Source organism: Mugil cephalus, chromosome 8, assembly GCF_022458985.1.
Source record: "Mugil cephalus isolate CIBA_MC_2020 chromosome 8, CIBA_Mcephalus_1.1, whole genome shotgun sequence".
Taxonomy (NCBI): domain Eukaryota; kingdom Metazoa; phylum Chordata; class Actinopteri; order Mugiliformes; family Mugilidae; genus Mugil; species Mugil cephalus.
In genome coordinates this window covers 1,828,719-1,844,952 of record NC_061777.1, presented here as the reverse complement: position 1 = coordinate 1,844,952, position 16,234 = coordinate 1,828,719, and the positions used below count along the sequence as shown (strand labels likewise).

Sequence of the window (16,234 nt, the reverse complement as noted above, 5' to 3'; positions counted from 1 at the left end):
CTTCAGCCTGCGACGGCCAGTGTCTGACGTGTGAGGCCGCCGGTGTTTGTACATCCTGCCGTGACCCGACCAAGGTGCTGCTGTTTGGGGAGTGTCAGTACGAGGTCTGCGCCCACCAGTACTACCTGAACAGCACCACCCGCGCCTGCAGAGGTACGCCCCCATGCCCACGACAGCTCAGCACAACCTGCAGCCGCACAGGGGGGAGGGAGGGGGGTGAGGGGGGGAGGGAGAGGGGTATATACGCAGGATTAATAACGAAGATGTGTAGCGCACACTTTATGATATTCATAAATTGCTCTCCATCCATATTGCATGTAGAGTAGTGAGCTGCGTGGACTTTATGGGCTCCATCAATCAACTAATAAACTGTGGGACTACATATGCAAATTGTGTGTGCGTTTAACTTTACATCTTCCTGTGCACAGACACGTTGATGAATGAGGCTCAGTTGAAGCTTCTCCTGACTGAATTTCACACATAACACATTTAATTACCCACTAATCAGCCCAGACTGCAGCCAGCGCACATGAACCAGGCTTTTCTTTAAATCAAAGAATGGATTCCAGATGAGTTCTGGTTGTAAACACCGTGACTCTGGTTTCACGCTGGCTTCGTTCACATATTCACTCTCAGAGCTCAGTTCACACAGAAGTCACCTGGTAGGCTTCTTTTTATCGCCGCCTTGGTTCAGTGTGATGAGATTTTTCTAGGTATGAGGAGCCTGAGGTGGAGCCACCACTTCCCCTCTCTGTGACTGAGATTAGCAGCTAAGCTAACCGCTAATGGAGGCTGTTAGCAGAGACAGGTGCTTCTAAGTATCCGGATCCTGTTTGTCCCTGCAGCCAGAGGCAGACTCTACCTGGTCAATCCACTGAACCTCAGACGAACCCACTGGTGACCTTCTGAGACGCCTTTTAGAAAAAATGAACTTTGTTTCATCACTGATGATTTTCCTGGGTTGAGGAACCCTAAATTAATCTTTTTTGTTTGTATTTGCTAAAATGTTGAAGGCAAATATGAACTACTCTTCACATAAGACTGAACATTTTGACCGGAATGATGATGATTTTAAAAAAAAAATTAAAAAAAGAAGGGGTTTGTAAAATTATTAAGTGACTAAATTAAAAGCCAGAGGTGCTAATTATTGCCAACAAATGGCAAAATAGCTCCAGTCCTAATGGATGAATTAGCTTTTAGTGTCCCAGAGCTGCAGCAGCGCGGCCTGTCCCTCCTATAATCACGCCTCCCGTCAGAACTGTATGTCCTGTATCATTTAATCAGTTGCAGTAATCTCTGTGTTTTGTTTTTTTCTGTTTGTTCCACTGAAGCTTTAACGCAAACCTCCGAGCTCACACCAACACAGAGCGTTTTTGTTTTTGTTTTTTTTGCCCTAATTGTGTTTAATTTTCGTGAGCACAGCACAAACACAACAGATGTGCAGGTGATAAGAGGCAGTGGGTTTAAAATCAATCCCCTGCTGGGAAAAAAAAGAGTTTATTAAACTCTTTTCCACTCTCTTCTCTTCTGCTTTCACCTCTTTGAAATCCTCCCTTTTCTAATCCCAATGTCCCATCACACCTCCTCCTCCTCCTCCTCCTCCTCCTCCTGTTCCCAGAGTGTGACTGGAGCTGCAACGCCTGTAACGGCCCCCAGCGAACCGACTGCCTGCAGTGCATGGAGGGCTACGTGCTGCAGGACGGCGTCTGCACTCAGGGCTGCTCCCTCGGCTCCTATCGGGACGGAGACAGATGCCTCGGTCGGTGCAAAATAAATAAATAAATGAAAAAAAACGACTAATAATCTGACCCACATCCCACACAGCTACAGCTGCTGCTGCTGCTGCTGCTGCTGTAGCTGCACATGCAGAGTTTATTCTTTCCTCTTGTTTCTGAACATTTGTCACCATGTTTCTTATTAAACAATTAATTGCAGCCGACCAAACAGTTCCTAGAGAGACTTCTTCTTTACAAGTATGAATTCTGACAGAATATTCCCCTGGAATCATTTTCATAATACATCAGTAATATATTTAATGTTTGCATAATATTCTCCTAAACTTAATCCTCAGATGTAAAAAGGGTTGATTTGTGCATTTTGCATCCTGTTAGAATTAGAACCGTCAGACCACTGTTCATTTTGAGTTGTGTCCTTGTGTCTGATGCTCTCGGTGTTTCGTTTTTATTCCTCGTTTCTCTTCCAGCCTGTGACGATCACTGCCTCGAGTGCCGAGGTGCCGGCCGGTGTCGTGAGTGCCAGCCTCCCTACGCCACCCTGCAGGGACAGTGTGTGCTGGAATGTGGCAGGAGCTACTTCCTGGACGCCTCCTCGAAAGTCTGCAAACGTAAGAGTTTAAAGTGTTTACTGAGAGTGAGAGGGAGTTCTAAAGGCCATTTGCGTGGTCGTTTTATTAATAATTTGAAATTGAAAATGTGAGAATAAAGACGTGTTCTCTGACTACGTTGCATCTTTTTCCAGCTTGCTCGTCGGACTGTGTGCTGTGTGACGGGGTCGGTCGGTGCAGAGCTTGTCGGGATCAAACCTACCTCATGGAAGGATACTGCACCCCAGACTGTGGACACGGATACTACGCCGATCAGAAGACCAGGACCTGCCACGGTAATAATAATAACTAGAGATTGGCCGATATGGCTGATATGTGCTACCTATTTTTCCTCCAGTTACATGATAAAAATGACACGGTTTCATCTCAGTTTAACCAAAAACATGAACATTTATTGAACTCAAAGAATTCTAGGGTCAATTCTAGGGCATTTTCCAGCTTCCAGCTGCCCACGCTCTGCTGGTGGGGGAGGGGTAATATATGGGCTGCACAGGTCTGCAGCTCACTTTTTCTGCCTCTTCTCACTTTAGAAGTAACAAACATGTAAATTAAATCATATATGCATATAAAATAAGTCCCTCCCTACACATCTGACTAATACTGGTGGGACCACTGTGGGCAAAACCACCAATCCAGCATAACAATGATGCCCAAGGTGCAAGATGCTAACACTCCCTGGCAAGCAACCAGGGGATTATTCTCCCCATGGGCCCCCACAGAGCCCCAGGGCCACAGGTATTCACGGGCTCCCACGTTACAGCAGAGAAGCGCCTGAACAGCCCTTATACTAACAAATTATTCTACATTGTGTCCTGAAAGCTGATTAATCTAAGTCAAAATATTCTCTCCAGCTGTGATCCAAGGCTGTTAAATTATCTCTTCCCTGTTAACAAATATTATAAATGAACCTTCGAGTCAAATAAGAAACTTTCAGATCAGAGCTGAAGACACGATAGAGGATGTATTTCTGACTGGAGGAGCACACGTTAGTTTTAAGAGGAGGTTTCCTGTTAGTAATGCACTAATTGATGCTCCCTCCGGAAACTCCCAGAATCAGAGAAGAAGCTCAGTCCTTGAACATTGTAGTTCTAGTTTCTGTCTTTTATCTTCGAACAGTGGGTGTCGTCCTGCAGGCTCAGATGCCCGAGGCCGTCGCGAGCACATTATAGTTGAGAGATGATTCATGAACTGTGACAAAGCACAATTCAGAGCAGAAATACATTACCATGCAGCGTTGGTGATAAATGCTTTCTTCTTGTAAAATAATGAACACTTTTTTGCCTCGAGGTTTCAGCTAATCCATAATCAGGTAAAATAGCAATGAACTTACTTTTTTCATTTTTTTCCCAGTACACACACACACACACACACACACACACAAAAAGAAAAGTTAAGTCGAGATATTCTCATTTAAAAGTATAATTATATGGCCAAAAGTTTGAGAATCCAGTGTCCGTTGGCATCATTAGAAGAGATGGAATGAGATCTGAGAGTTTGGCGCGTGACCTGATCTTTAAAGAGGACAGACACCAAAATGTTTTAAACACAACACTGAAATAAAACATGGTAAAAAAAAAATGAAAGAAAATCAGCTTTTTAGATACATTAACTATTTTACATCACTCCCCACGCTTCTGTTGATATTATATGAGGATACCATTATTTACGAAGCGTTTGTTAATTAGCCTGTTACAGATAACCCCTTGCTTATAATGTCTGGTATCTGTGTGGTGCTGATGGACAGCTCCTTGAATGATTGATGTCTGTGTGGTGCTGATGGACAGCTCCTTGAAACCCGTAATACTGAAGGTGGTTCCTCCTGTATTCACTTAAGTCCTTTATGTTCAATCTTAAATTAGAAAAAAAAGTGCTCTGAGAACTCATTATATGACCTCCTTCTTAAGATCCTACAGAGCAAAATGCAAATTCCAGTTGCAGATCCTTCCCTCTGAGAGCAGCTAGAACCTGTGGTGGTGTCAGTGGTAAATGATGGAAATAACCAGGTTTCTCCTCCCAGTCTTTAACTTTATAAAACTCTGTAACTTTATAAAACTCTCTTTAGTTCCATGTCCTCTTTATGAAGTCAGGTCCAATTAAAGTCAGCTATACTCTTACTTTTTCACCTTGTTCAAATTTAGTTTGATAACAGCAACACAGATTGTTCATTTGACTTTTCCTTCCTCCAGCCAACACCCACCCCCCCACCCTCAAGATCAACGGTTCCCTGCTGGTTCCCCTCGATGGTTTTGCCCCGCTGCCCCCCACCCTGCTGCAGGTCAAGGACCCGGACAGTCCGTCCGAGAGGCTCATCTTCCAGCTCGTTCAGGGCCCCAGCAACGGGCGGCTGGTCCTGTTTGGAAGGGAGGAAGGAAGAGAAGAGAGGGGAGGACGACAACTAACCGGGGACGACACCTTCACGTGGGCAGACCTGAGCCTCGGCCGGGTCCGGTTCAGACACCAGAAGGACAAAGCCAGGTCAGTGGACTGGACGTGATTCGATACGGTTCAGGTTAAAGTCCCTCGAAAAGCTTAAGAACCAGGTAGCAGTTTTGTTTTAACGATAACATTTAAAGACACATTTAAAAGGACCAGTTCAATAAAATAAAAAATAAAGGCTCCAAACAAACACCAGTCCTCCTGTACACAGCGCTCCACTGTTTTAAGACAACAGTTGTTATGCTCATTATTTTATTGCGTCCTAATTAATGTGGTGAGACTAAAATAAAATAATAAACTCATGTCATGCGAACAAATCTCCCCAATGTTCATGGTTCTGAAACAACAGTAGATTGACAGTTGCAAAATATCCCAAACGATGTGTTTATTTTTATAAGACCCTGTTCAGACCGGCCATTAAAACACATCCTCATTGAAATAAACGACAGTGACCTCCAAGCACACAACCAACATTTGACATAAATGTATAAATTAAAATAGAAAATAATGCACAATATTCCGTCGCATCCCAAATGATGTGTTTATTGCTGTTTTGTAGGGACTAAGGACTCTTCAGACCTGCCGTTAACATACAGTAGACAAGGTTTACATATTTTACTGCCAAAGCATCTCAGATGTTCTTTTTTTATTCCTTAGTGGCAGGTCTTCCTTTCTCTTGTTTAATGGGATTTAAATCTGGAGGAGAAATATGAGCAAGTCGTTGGTGTAATTTTTAAATTTCTGTACATATCAAATGTCCAGTCCAGTTTACACCAAACACTTCATAAATAAATCAGCTTTTCACATGCTCCCAATGTTCAATATGAATCTAATTTGAAGTTGACATTAAGCCTCCTCCCCCGTCCTGACATTTCATTTTTTTTTTTTTTTTTATTAATGCTGCCTCCAGGTGGGAAGTTCATTTCTATTAACCCACACATGGGCTGTGGATGCGTCCCGTTTATCTCGTTGTAGTTAATGTGCTCATATTTGCATATTCTGCATTTTTCATTGTGTTTGACCCCAGTCTGATTACCCAGAGTGCACTGGTGTCGGGGCTCAGAGAGGCTGCTGATACGTAGAGATGGATTTGTTTTTTTAAAGCTCCACTAAAGATTAAAACCTGCGTATTACAAACATATTTTCCAAATCATGTTGAGCTGGAGAGAACGACTGCAGAACCAGAAAAAAACAAAAAAAAACCTCCTGCCATACGGTGAGCTGCTGTGGATAAAAAGATTATTAAACATGGGTTTGTTTTTATTTCATTTTACTGAATTTAACTGATTTTTTTTCACTGCTGCCTCAGTAAAACACAAAATGAATTTTAGGATTCAGCTGGAAGGATTTCTACACACTGATGTGATCAAAGGCCTCGGCCCAGTGTCTCCAGGCTCCTGAACAAAAGGAAGCCTCCTTTTATCTCCAAGAAATCTAACAGATAAAGCAGATACATTCACAGCACAGACAAGCTGAGGCAGCCGGCGAGGTTCAGAGCAGAGCTAAAGATGGAAATAAATAAAGAAATAAATAAAGGTGAAGACAAATAAATAAATTAATTAAGCTAAATACAAATAAATAAATAAACAAATAAAGCTAAAGATGTAAATAAAAAAATAAATAAATAAAACTAAAGACAAATAAATTAAATAAAAACCTTCCTTCCTTCCTTCTTTTCCTCACTTTCTTCTTTCCTTCACTTGTTCCATCATCCCTCGTTCTTTCCGTCTTTCTTTTTCTTGTAGCTTCATTAGCTCTAACACATTAGCCCCAAGCTATCGCTACCTTCAGCGGACTCGTTTTCCCACAGGCCTCAGCTGGTTGAACTCTTCTTTCTCTTCCTTCCCGTAGGAGTGGTGAGTTCTCCCTACGTGCCGCTGACCCTCAGCTCTTCTCTCAACCAGGATCGGTTCAGGTTCAAGTCGTGTCGATGCAGGTAAACACACAAACTGTTCATCAGATAGACACCAGGTAAAGATGGCCGCCTCCACTGTGCACGTCCGTTTAGTGTCATTATAGTTGGAGAGGAATATTCTCCCTGTTCTCTTCTGTTGTTCTGCTTTTTATTGTGTTTAGTTTCTAACTAGCTGCTTCTTCAGGTGGTTGGAGTTTGAGGGCACTGATTCTTATTCCATCACATCATTTTATTCCATCACTCCATATGTGTCTGGGTCAAACACCTGCGTCATTTTGGGCTTAATGTTTTCATGGACAGAAGAGAAACAGTAGTCAGAGATGTGCAGTTGACTTTATTAACAACTAAATATTGTTGACCCGTTGAAGGACCAACTACTGCAAAGATGTAAAAGTACCAGAGACTCAGGCTTAAGTAAAAGTACAAGTACTCAGCAGTCACAAATGTTGGTATAAAAATGGATCCTCAACTCAACTTTGAGTCCGACATCAACCACCTCTGCAAGACGTCTTTTTGTTACCTCCAGCTAGACTAGATCACTGTCGCTAAGAGGCAGAGGCTCCAGTACATCCAGAATCAAGTATAAGGACCTTTTTGATTTTCTCAAATACAAATAATTTGAAAATAATAATAAAAAATAAAAAAAACGTTTTAAAACGCACAATTTGTGCCTTTCCAAACACTGTATTCTGGTTCCTACGTCACAGATGTCACTTCCTTTTTTAGAGATCTTTTGTTGTGTTAAAACAGCTGTTCCTGAGGATCTCATGAAGCTTCGTCCCCATAAAAACAAGATTAAATTTACTTTTGACCATAACACAACACAAGGGTTAACACATGTTCAGTTACAAAAGGACCACGACAACATGAACTCAGCGGATCCGTCAGTGTTTGGTCATGTGAAGGCAACACAGGAGGTTTTTAAAGTAAAGATATGAAATATTTTAACTTCTGAAAATCTACAGGCAGAAACAACAATAATAGTGACTAATGACGTCGTCAGTGAAGGCAGAGCATCACAACCAAGTAAAGCCATTTATAATCCAGATATTTATGATTACGCTTCATTCGTGTTTAAAAATGGTTGGAATTCCTCCATCTTTCCTCCGATTCGTAAAACATCCTCAAATTAAAGCCGCAGTAACTGTGTTCACTGCAGCGGCTGCTCGTCTTATTTGTCATTCTGCTGCATCATCCCAGCTGATCTGTCCTCCTGTCTGTGTCCCCGTGGACCGAGGCCAGGCCGGCGACCGGCCAACGTCGGCTCGACGCAGCAGGTCTGACCTCAGATTACTGCACAAATACATAAAACACAGAGGAACGAGGGCTGAGAGCTGAGGGACAAACAACACAGCCCTCCAAACAAAAGGCCTCTTTTTAAACACTGAAAGCTGAAATATGAACTTAGAAAACGTGAATAGAGTCTTTGCAGGTGAATATTCCTTCTCCTAAAAACCTGCAGCTTGTTCGAGGAATATTTCGTGTCATGTTCTCGACCAACAAAGCGTGACGGCTTCCTCCGACCTGAGCCAGCTCTAAGTAAATTAGTGCCTGAGCCGTCGGAGTGGAGCTGCAGTCTGATTGGATTCTGTTCCATTACACAGTCGCTTGATTGGCTCGACTTTCTCTGCTCGTCGTTGGCAGGAGCCGCCGATAAGGAAACAACAGGGACTCAAGTACACGACCTCCGTGACTGTGTGTCTGCATGGCCTCCTCCACTCCCACACTTTCCTGCAGCAGCTGATCATTGTTTAATGCAAAAGGGAACTTTTACTGGTTTCTGTGCGTGTTAACGTAACTTTAACTCTCAGGCTTAGGTGACCTGTTCAACAGCAGCTTAACTTATCGTTAAATCCAAAACTGGGACTGGAGTTTCTAGAAGATGTTTCATCCAAGTTCTAAAATGCCAGTGGAGGACTTCTGGGTTTAAATAAGAACATCTGTGGGTGTTTATTCACTCAGGTGTGATATATTTCCTCACCTCTGCTGCATTAAAGGTATCAGAATCCAATAAATGAAGGTAATAACCTTCAGAATCCGAGAATCAGAATCAGAGAATGGACATCGACCATGGTTATATTTTCCTGGACGTGTAACTTACAGCATTGTCTACACACTTCATACAAGGAACCACATTGTCTGTGTTGTTGTTGGGGACTCCAAGGTGAGACTTGGATTTTCTGTTTTGTCTCTTTCTTCTTCTTCAACTTCCCCATCTTTACCGGTGAATTCCCAGATTTCTAACAAACGTCACTGAGCTGCTGAAGAGAAAACGTGTCGCACGGAGAAACATGGCCTTGTGTGATTTCTCTCTTCACTCCACATCAAAGATCATCCCTGGTCCTGATGTAACTCTGTGTTCTTCTTGTTTCCCCCTCTGTTCTCCTTGGATCCTGTCGACACGGTTTCAGAAAACTTGTTTTAAGGTTTGCTTTGAAAGAAGCCGTTCAGCGTATTCCAGTAACGTCCAACAGAAACAAATGTAGAGACGCAGAGCAACAGTGTCTCTGTGAAATACAATAATATTCCAGCTGTGACCTGTAGGAAGGAAAAGTCACCAAAGACTACAGGTCCTTTAACGTCCCTTAGAGCAGTGATTCTAACTTGTATAAGAAGCTTTAATCTGGGAATAGTAATGTGGTCATATTAGAGTAATGCTGATAAAGAGTTAACTGAGGTCCGTCAGATGTTCAGCCCGCGGGGCCTCAGCTCCTCGTAGCCTCAGGAATGAAAGATCTGAGCTGCAGATATGCTCCTCATTCCTGACAGGAGCGGCTGTTTCTTTTGAACCGAAAAATAAAATAAAAATCCAATATCTGCTGATGACATTTTTTACAGAAGTGGCCTCACATGCACCTTTAAAGTCCCGTTTAGAGTCACCGTTCTCATTTAAAGTGAAGTTTCTGTGGCTCTGAACTATCTTTAAAGCTCTGAGCTGTCAGTCAGTGCACACACACGCACACACACACACACACAATCACACACACACACACACGCGCGCACACACACGCGTCATCTACATTTATTGGTTTGTTCGCAGTTTCAAGGTATTTCAGGTTTGCTTTTAAAACCAGAAATGAAAAATCATTTTTTTTTTATTTTTGAATCTCAAAACAAGCCTTTCTCTTGTTCTTTTGTCCCCAGAAAATAAAGCTGATATTCAACTTAATTTCCGTTTTACTAATAAGTCAAAAAAAAAAAAAAAATGTATTCTCCTTGAATGAAACATGAAGTAGTTCTGCTCTACATTTGGAGTCTGTGCAAACACTGGTACTCAGATGATGACCCTGTGTCATAAAGTCTGAAGTTCCTCTGGATACCACCCGACATGGACGCTGCAGGAAGAGCAAAACAAAAACAAAATAAGTCAGGAAACGGCACAAAAACAAACCTCCATCTTGCTGTAGCCCTGAGGATGACGACAGCTCTCCACACATGAACCGCATCGCTCCTTCACACCTGTAAATTCAGGATAATAGCTTGGCCCACCCACCTGACTGTTCCTGTGTTTGTGTTTGCTTTCATTTGCCTTCAGGTGGGGAGGTTGATTCTGCCTTGAGCTAGCTAGTTAGCATGTTTTGGCACAACTTAATCTGAGCACATCCACAACCTTTTGTTCCCTGTCAACAAACTGCAGCAGTGACGAGCCAGGGTTGAGATGGATGCCCTAGGGTTAGGGTTAGGGTTCACCTGAGGACAAGTCGTCTGTCTCTTGGAGATAATTATTTGTTTGACGTCTAAAAACATTGTCCCCACACACACACACACACACACACCTCACGGAACAAAAAGGGGCAACAGGCTGCAGATAATGACTTCAGTGTTTATGAGACTCGGTGACAAGAAGATTGAGCCGGAGGTTACTTCAGTTCAGAGGCTTACAGACGGAGGGGGTATGCACGTATGACTTTCCACATGTCGTCTCTGGCGCCAGTTTCCTCCGTGCATCCATCCACCCCCTCCCTCCCTTCCAATCATTCTGCCTCTGCTCTGCTGCTGCTGTGATGGTAAAAACCTGGAGCTCAGCCAGAGACTGACGGAGGCGATGACTTGGATTCGAGCCCTCTGAGCTCCATACCTGCCGACCAGTTCGACTCTTTGATTCGGGGCCAGCGGCTGACTGGCGTCTCTGAGGGGACGGGCCGCACATCTCTGCCTTTCACGCCCCCATATATAGGCCGGACGGACTGAAACGGATCAGTGCTGTTTTTAGTCTCAGAGCCTTTAGCCACCTTTGTTCTCAGTGTCAGATATTCAAACACGATGTTCCAGTGAGGAACTTCTGGTAAAATGAGCTCAAAGATGGTTGAGTCAAGCGTGTATACTTCTAGTTTCTGGAAATACCTGTTTTGTTTTGTCTCTTAGGATCTGTGGAAGAACGTCAGGAGTATTTTTAGATTTTATAAAACTACTTGGCACTCGACATGAGAACAGGAGAAATAAATAAAACATTAATGTTCTTCTGGGAAACTTCTTGTGGTCCTGGCACCCCCACCCCATAGTAAAGATGCTCCTTGATGGCATAAAGGAAGTACAAGGTGTTGACCTGGCCTCCACATTCTCTAGATCCCAAACTGTTCAAGTGTCTGAGGGATGCAGTGGAAGAAGGTGAAGGTTTATCAAAAAAAAAAAATGAAACAAGGGGAACTGGACGTTCTTGAAGACGATCCATTCCCTGGTTGGACAGATTCTCTATAAAATGCAGCTCTGATTCTGACAAAAACAGAGTGACCCCTAGTGGAAGTATCTGGAGTAGGAGTAACTTTTATTGAGAAATTGCAGCTAGTGTCTTCTGTGTCATTTTTGCATCCATTGGGCAGATTGAACCCTCTGATTGGCCGGTTTTAGCTTTTCTAACTAAACCCCTCAGACTCTAATCAAACCCTGTTGTCCTGTTTTCTCTGAATGACGTCCAGCCTCCGAGGGTCGTGACCCTGGCCCCTCTACCCGTCGAGGGCCGCGGCAGCCGTGCAACCGTCACCAAGTCGGTCCTGCAGGTTGACGACCCCGACAACCCGGCCGACGTTCTGATCATGGTCCTCGAGCCGCCCCGCCACGGCCGGCTGACCCGCCTCCACGGCAACCGGGCGATGGGCCGGTTCAAGCTGGAGGAGCTGACGCGGGAACAGATCCAGTACGTCCACGACGGCTCGGAGGAGACAGAGGACGGGGCGGTGCTGCAGGTCAACGACGGACACAGCTACAGGAACGTCCTGCTCCAAGTCCAGATCAGCCAGAAGGTAGGAAGACTGACACGTCAGCGGTTTTATACTCTCAAATTTACGGTTAATTCTGGGTCTAGAGTGCAGCAGGAAGATGCTACAACCTTTAAAATCTAAACGAGTCTCTGGTGCTTAATTGAGAGTCGTCCATCTCTCCTCTGGCTCTCGGCCGAGACAAATCCCTGGCATCACTCCTCCGTTATCACCTTCCTAGATGTGACACAGCTGAGCCAAATTAGTGAGTTGCACCTGGAAGTATAACCATCACCGGCTATGCTTCCCAGACAGTAACTCAGTCAGTCAGGAGAAAAAGAAAAATTGATTTTCTTTCCCCTCCTCCTCCTCCTCCTCTTAATGGATCATCTTGGGGAATGAGTCAAACTGGTGAAGTTCACAAAGAATGTGGTAATAAGTGAGACAAACTGCAACAGCTGTGAAATGCTGCATCATCTTCAGGATCCACACTCAGATTATTATATTATATTGTTAAAACAATCCAGAAGGATTCATCCCATTCATTCATTTTCTGTGACCTCTTGTCCTCTGGATAATCATGGGGCGGCATGACGTGAATTTAAGAGAATTATGGGATATCACCAGATGATTAGGGCTGAGGATGCCAATTTCGATACCTTGGTTTCGATACTGGTTCCAGAACGATCAAAACTATCATTTTGCATTTAATATTAAGCTACCTCTTTTCCCTTCAGTAAAATATGTTGGATTCATGTTAATTTGCATTTAAAGAAATTTAAATTTGTGGGAGGAAAATTTACCAAATCAACCAAAGTCCCACACAGAGGAGGCTGCAGCTGCTCTCCAGAGTTACAGTTGTAATATTTTTTGAATGCAAACAGTTCATTGGAGGTTTCTAGTTGCGCATGTCCTTCAGAGACCTTCATGTTCCTCCTCAGAGCTCGATAATCTCCCTGACGATGAGTTCCCGCGGGTTAAAAACGCTGACCCGTGTGTTTTCTCTTCGTCGGCTGCTCGTCCATGATTCTCAGCCTCCGCCGCTGCTCTGAAATAGTGAGATTTGGATCAGCCAGGCGGCAGCAGATGGTCGGCAGGTTGTTATCTTCAAACACAGACTCACACCTGTGCAGCGTAAAACCAACCGACCACCAATGTGTTCATAGTGCTGGGCTGATTATCTCCAGCACTAAAACGGCCACGTTACTGTTTACGTCTGTGCTCAGCTAAAAACTTCTGGGACATGATTTATGGACTGTAACTACTTTCAGTGATTTTTATATGGAAGTTTTAGGTTGGAAGCTTTTCAAAAATCACTGTTTTTCTTTTTATTTGGTGACACTTATAAATGAGCCGCCCATGAATTAAAAGCTGATGCGTTCCTTCCTCATGAAGTATCTTAAAATATCTACTAGACAACTTATTTTGTAGCAGGTTGGTTTGTAGAGGACTTAAACTTTAATTTCACGGGGACTTTAACGTTGCTGTTAATACGTGACAGGTTTATTTTATGGCTGACTAAGAAGGCTGTTTTTATTTAGACATCAGGATGCCACAGTGAGTAAGAGCCTAGCTTCCAAACCTCCCTGACTCCAGGCGACGTCTTTGCTGAAAAGTCCTGCAGCGACACTGATTCATCCGTCGTCTAGATCTGAGTCAGTTTGTGAACAAAATACCTGCACCACTGTTCATTTCCATTCAGAAAAGGGTTGACGGTATATTACATGCTTCATTATTTTAATCTTTAATCTCTCAGGGAGCTCAGAGTTCAGTTAGAAAAAGCTAAAGGAAACCGTCTGATGTCTTCAGACCAGTTCATATTTAGTTACAGATGGGGAAGCTGAAATAAAGGGTGATCTGCAGATAACAGACAACTAGAACAGATTGGTAGGTCATACACTGATCTGTGGCTGGTCCCGAACAACAACCTCCTCCACGATGTTGTGAAAACGCCTCCGAAAACGACATGCGTTGCATCTACTCACAATTTAGAAGTAGAGGAGGTTTGACACTTTTCTATCATCAGGTTACTGCATTTATTCAGTTCCAGTCTGTGACATGAAAGCCCCAACTTGACTTGACTTGACTTTCTGTTACATTTCTACCTTATGTTGCATAAAGTAGCTTAGCTTAGCTTAGTTTGACTTGACTTTCTGTTGTGTTACATTTCTCTGTTACTTTATTACAGGGGCGTCACTAGGCTTTAAGGACAGAGGAGGCTTGAAATATTACTTAATTACTGGAATTACATTATGAGTGGATCGGATAAGGACGCACTAAAGGGGCTCGCTCTACCGTACACTACGAAGTGAAGGGAAACCGACAGATTTATGATCACATTTAAGTCCTTAATGACAGGTTATATTTATTTAAAGTGATGTGCTGGCCGCTTTATATTGAATTGTTGGCTTTATTTTATATATAAAAATAATAATAATAATAAAAATAATAATAATAAAACAACACCAAACTATTTAGGGGGACTTAGGAATATTTTAGGGGGACTTCAGCTTAGTTCAGTTTAGCTTAGCTTAGCTTAACTTAGTTTAGCTTGACTTGACTCTCTTACATTTTTTTGCTACACTACTATATGTTGCATAATGTAACTTAACTTATTTTAATTTATCTTAGTTTAGCTTAGCTTAAACTAGTTTTACTAGACTTTATTATGTTGCATTTCTTTGTTACTTTACTATATGTTGCATAATGTAACTTAAATTACCTTAGTTTAGCTTAACTTGCTTTAGCTTAGCTTAGCTTAGCTTAGCTTGACTTGTCTTTGTTACGTTACATTACTTTGCTACTTTACTTCATGTTGAAATAAGTAACTTGTAACTGGGTTTGTGCAGATAAGAATTTGTTAAAGGCTTTGTTTAAGTTTAAGTTTGTAAAGCTTCCCCCAATGCACAAATTAGTTTTCATATTAATAATTATTATAATCATAATTATTTATCTGCCACTCATGTTTGCAGGTTAGAGAGCCCAAACCCATGATTAGCATTAAGTAACATTCATGGTAATATGCTGTAGATGCATCTCCCCAGAATTGTGACTTCACGCCATGTAAAGAGCTGTGATTCCTCCAGAAGACGTTTCGTCAATGATCAACGCACCATCTCTAACCTTCAACTCAGACGTCTTCTGTCTTTTCTGCGTTGCATTGATTTGAATAAAAGTAAAAGTGTTCAGCATTTATTATTATGAGATGTTCAGACACACAGATTTCTACCCAGCTAACTAGACACCACCTGGGGTTTTTAAGAATGAATGTTTAACTCTTCTGTTTTGTGTTTCTTTGTTGGTTGTAGTCTGCAGACTCTCCTCATGTACTGTCGGTCCCAGTGACCTGGGTGAAGGAGGGGGGCATGGTGCGGCTCGATAAAAAGTACCTGCAGGCGGACTTTAAAGGCGTCAGCACTGATGACATCGTCTACACTATCCTTCCCTCGGGTGGACAACCCAAATACGGTACAAAGTCTTTAGCACACATTCAATCAGGGCTACTTCTCTGTTTGTGTTATTGACATGGTCTCCGTCCCCTCCGTCGTCCAGGTGAGGTGGTGCTGGTGTCCATGCCGGCCGACAGCCCCCCAGAGGGCTGGCGTCCCTCGCTGACGGACGACCGCGGCCTCACGCCCACAACCTCGTTCACACAACAGGACGTAAACGACGGCACAGTCTGGTACCGCCACTACGGCACGGGCAGCAACAGCGACGTCTTCCAGTTCCAGGTTGGCCATGTTGTTTGTAGTCTCACAGATTAGATATTATACTAGTTTACATACATGTGTCCTTCTGGCTGCTCCTCGCTTGGATAATTTTTTGAAAATTTTTTTGTGTTTTCTTATAAATAACTAAACCATCTGGTTCCATCTAATCTCTGATTTCCTACAACCACACACACACAGGTCAGTCAGGTCTGATAACCACTTCACTGTGTTTGTCCCAAGAACAACATTGAATCAAACTGAGTTTTTGCAAGTATGTCGGGTTACATTAAGTTGCACTACTTTACTTTGTGTTGCATTGCGTTGCGTTGTGTTGCGGGGCTTTGTGCTGTGTTGTGTTACGTTACTTTAGCTTTACCACTTTACTGTACTTTGTTTCACTTCACTTCTCTTCATGTTATGTTTGGTTACGTTACGGTACTTTGCGTTACGTTACATTATGTTACTTTGCATCATGTTGTGTCACGTTACTTTGCATTCTGTTGCATTGTGCTATGTTGTGTGCTACGTTACTTTGTGTTACATAACATTGCGTTACGTAATATTATGTTACTTTGCGATATGTCGCTTTACCGTCGTTTTCTATTTCATTGAAGTACTTTGCGTGTTACGATTT

General features: G+C 42.9%; 1 protein-coding gene across 3 annotated transcripts in view; it reads left to right on the top strand.

The window, feature by feature from the left end:
• fras1 (Fraser extracellular matrix complex subunit 1) overlaps positions 1 to 16,234 on the top strand; it is a 216,084-nt gene that overhangs the window by 144,632 nt on the left and 55,218 nt on the right. For all 3 annotated transcript variants that reach the window (XM_047592667.1, XM_047592666.1, XM_047592665.1), the window contains exons 22-30: positions 7 to 153; positions 1,619 to 1,759; positions 2,204 to 2,344; positions 2,479 to 2,619; positions 4,531 to 4,819; positions 6,632 to 6,716; positions 11,612 to 11,935; positions 15,199 to 15,358; positions 15,443 to 15,621. In XM_047592667.1, coding sequence (XP_047448623.1) covers positions 7 to 153; positions 1,619 to 1,759; positions 2,204 to 2,344; positions 2,479 to 2,619; positions 4,531 to 4,819; positions 6,632 to 6,716; positions 11,612 to 11,935; positions 15,199 to 15,358; positions 15,443 to 15,621 — 1,607 coding nt within the window. The remainder of the gene's footprint in view (positions 1 to 6; positions 154 to 1,618; positions 1,760 to 2,203; positions 2,345 to 2,478; positions 2,620 to 4,530; positions 4,820 to 6,631; positions 6,717 to 11,611; positions 11,936 to 15,198; positions 15,359 to 15,442; positions 15,622 to 16,234) is intronic.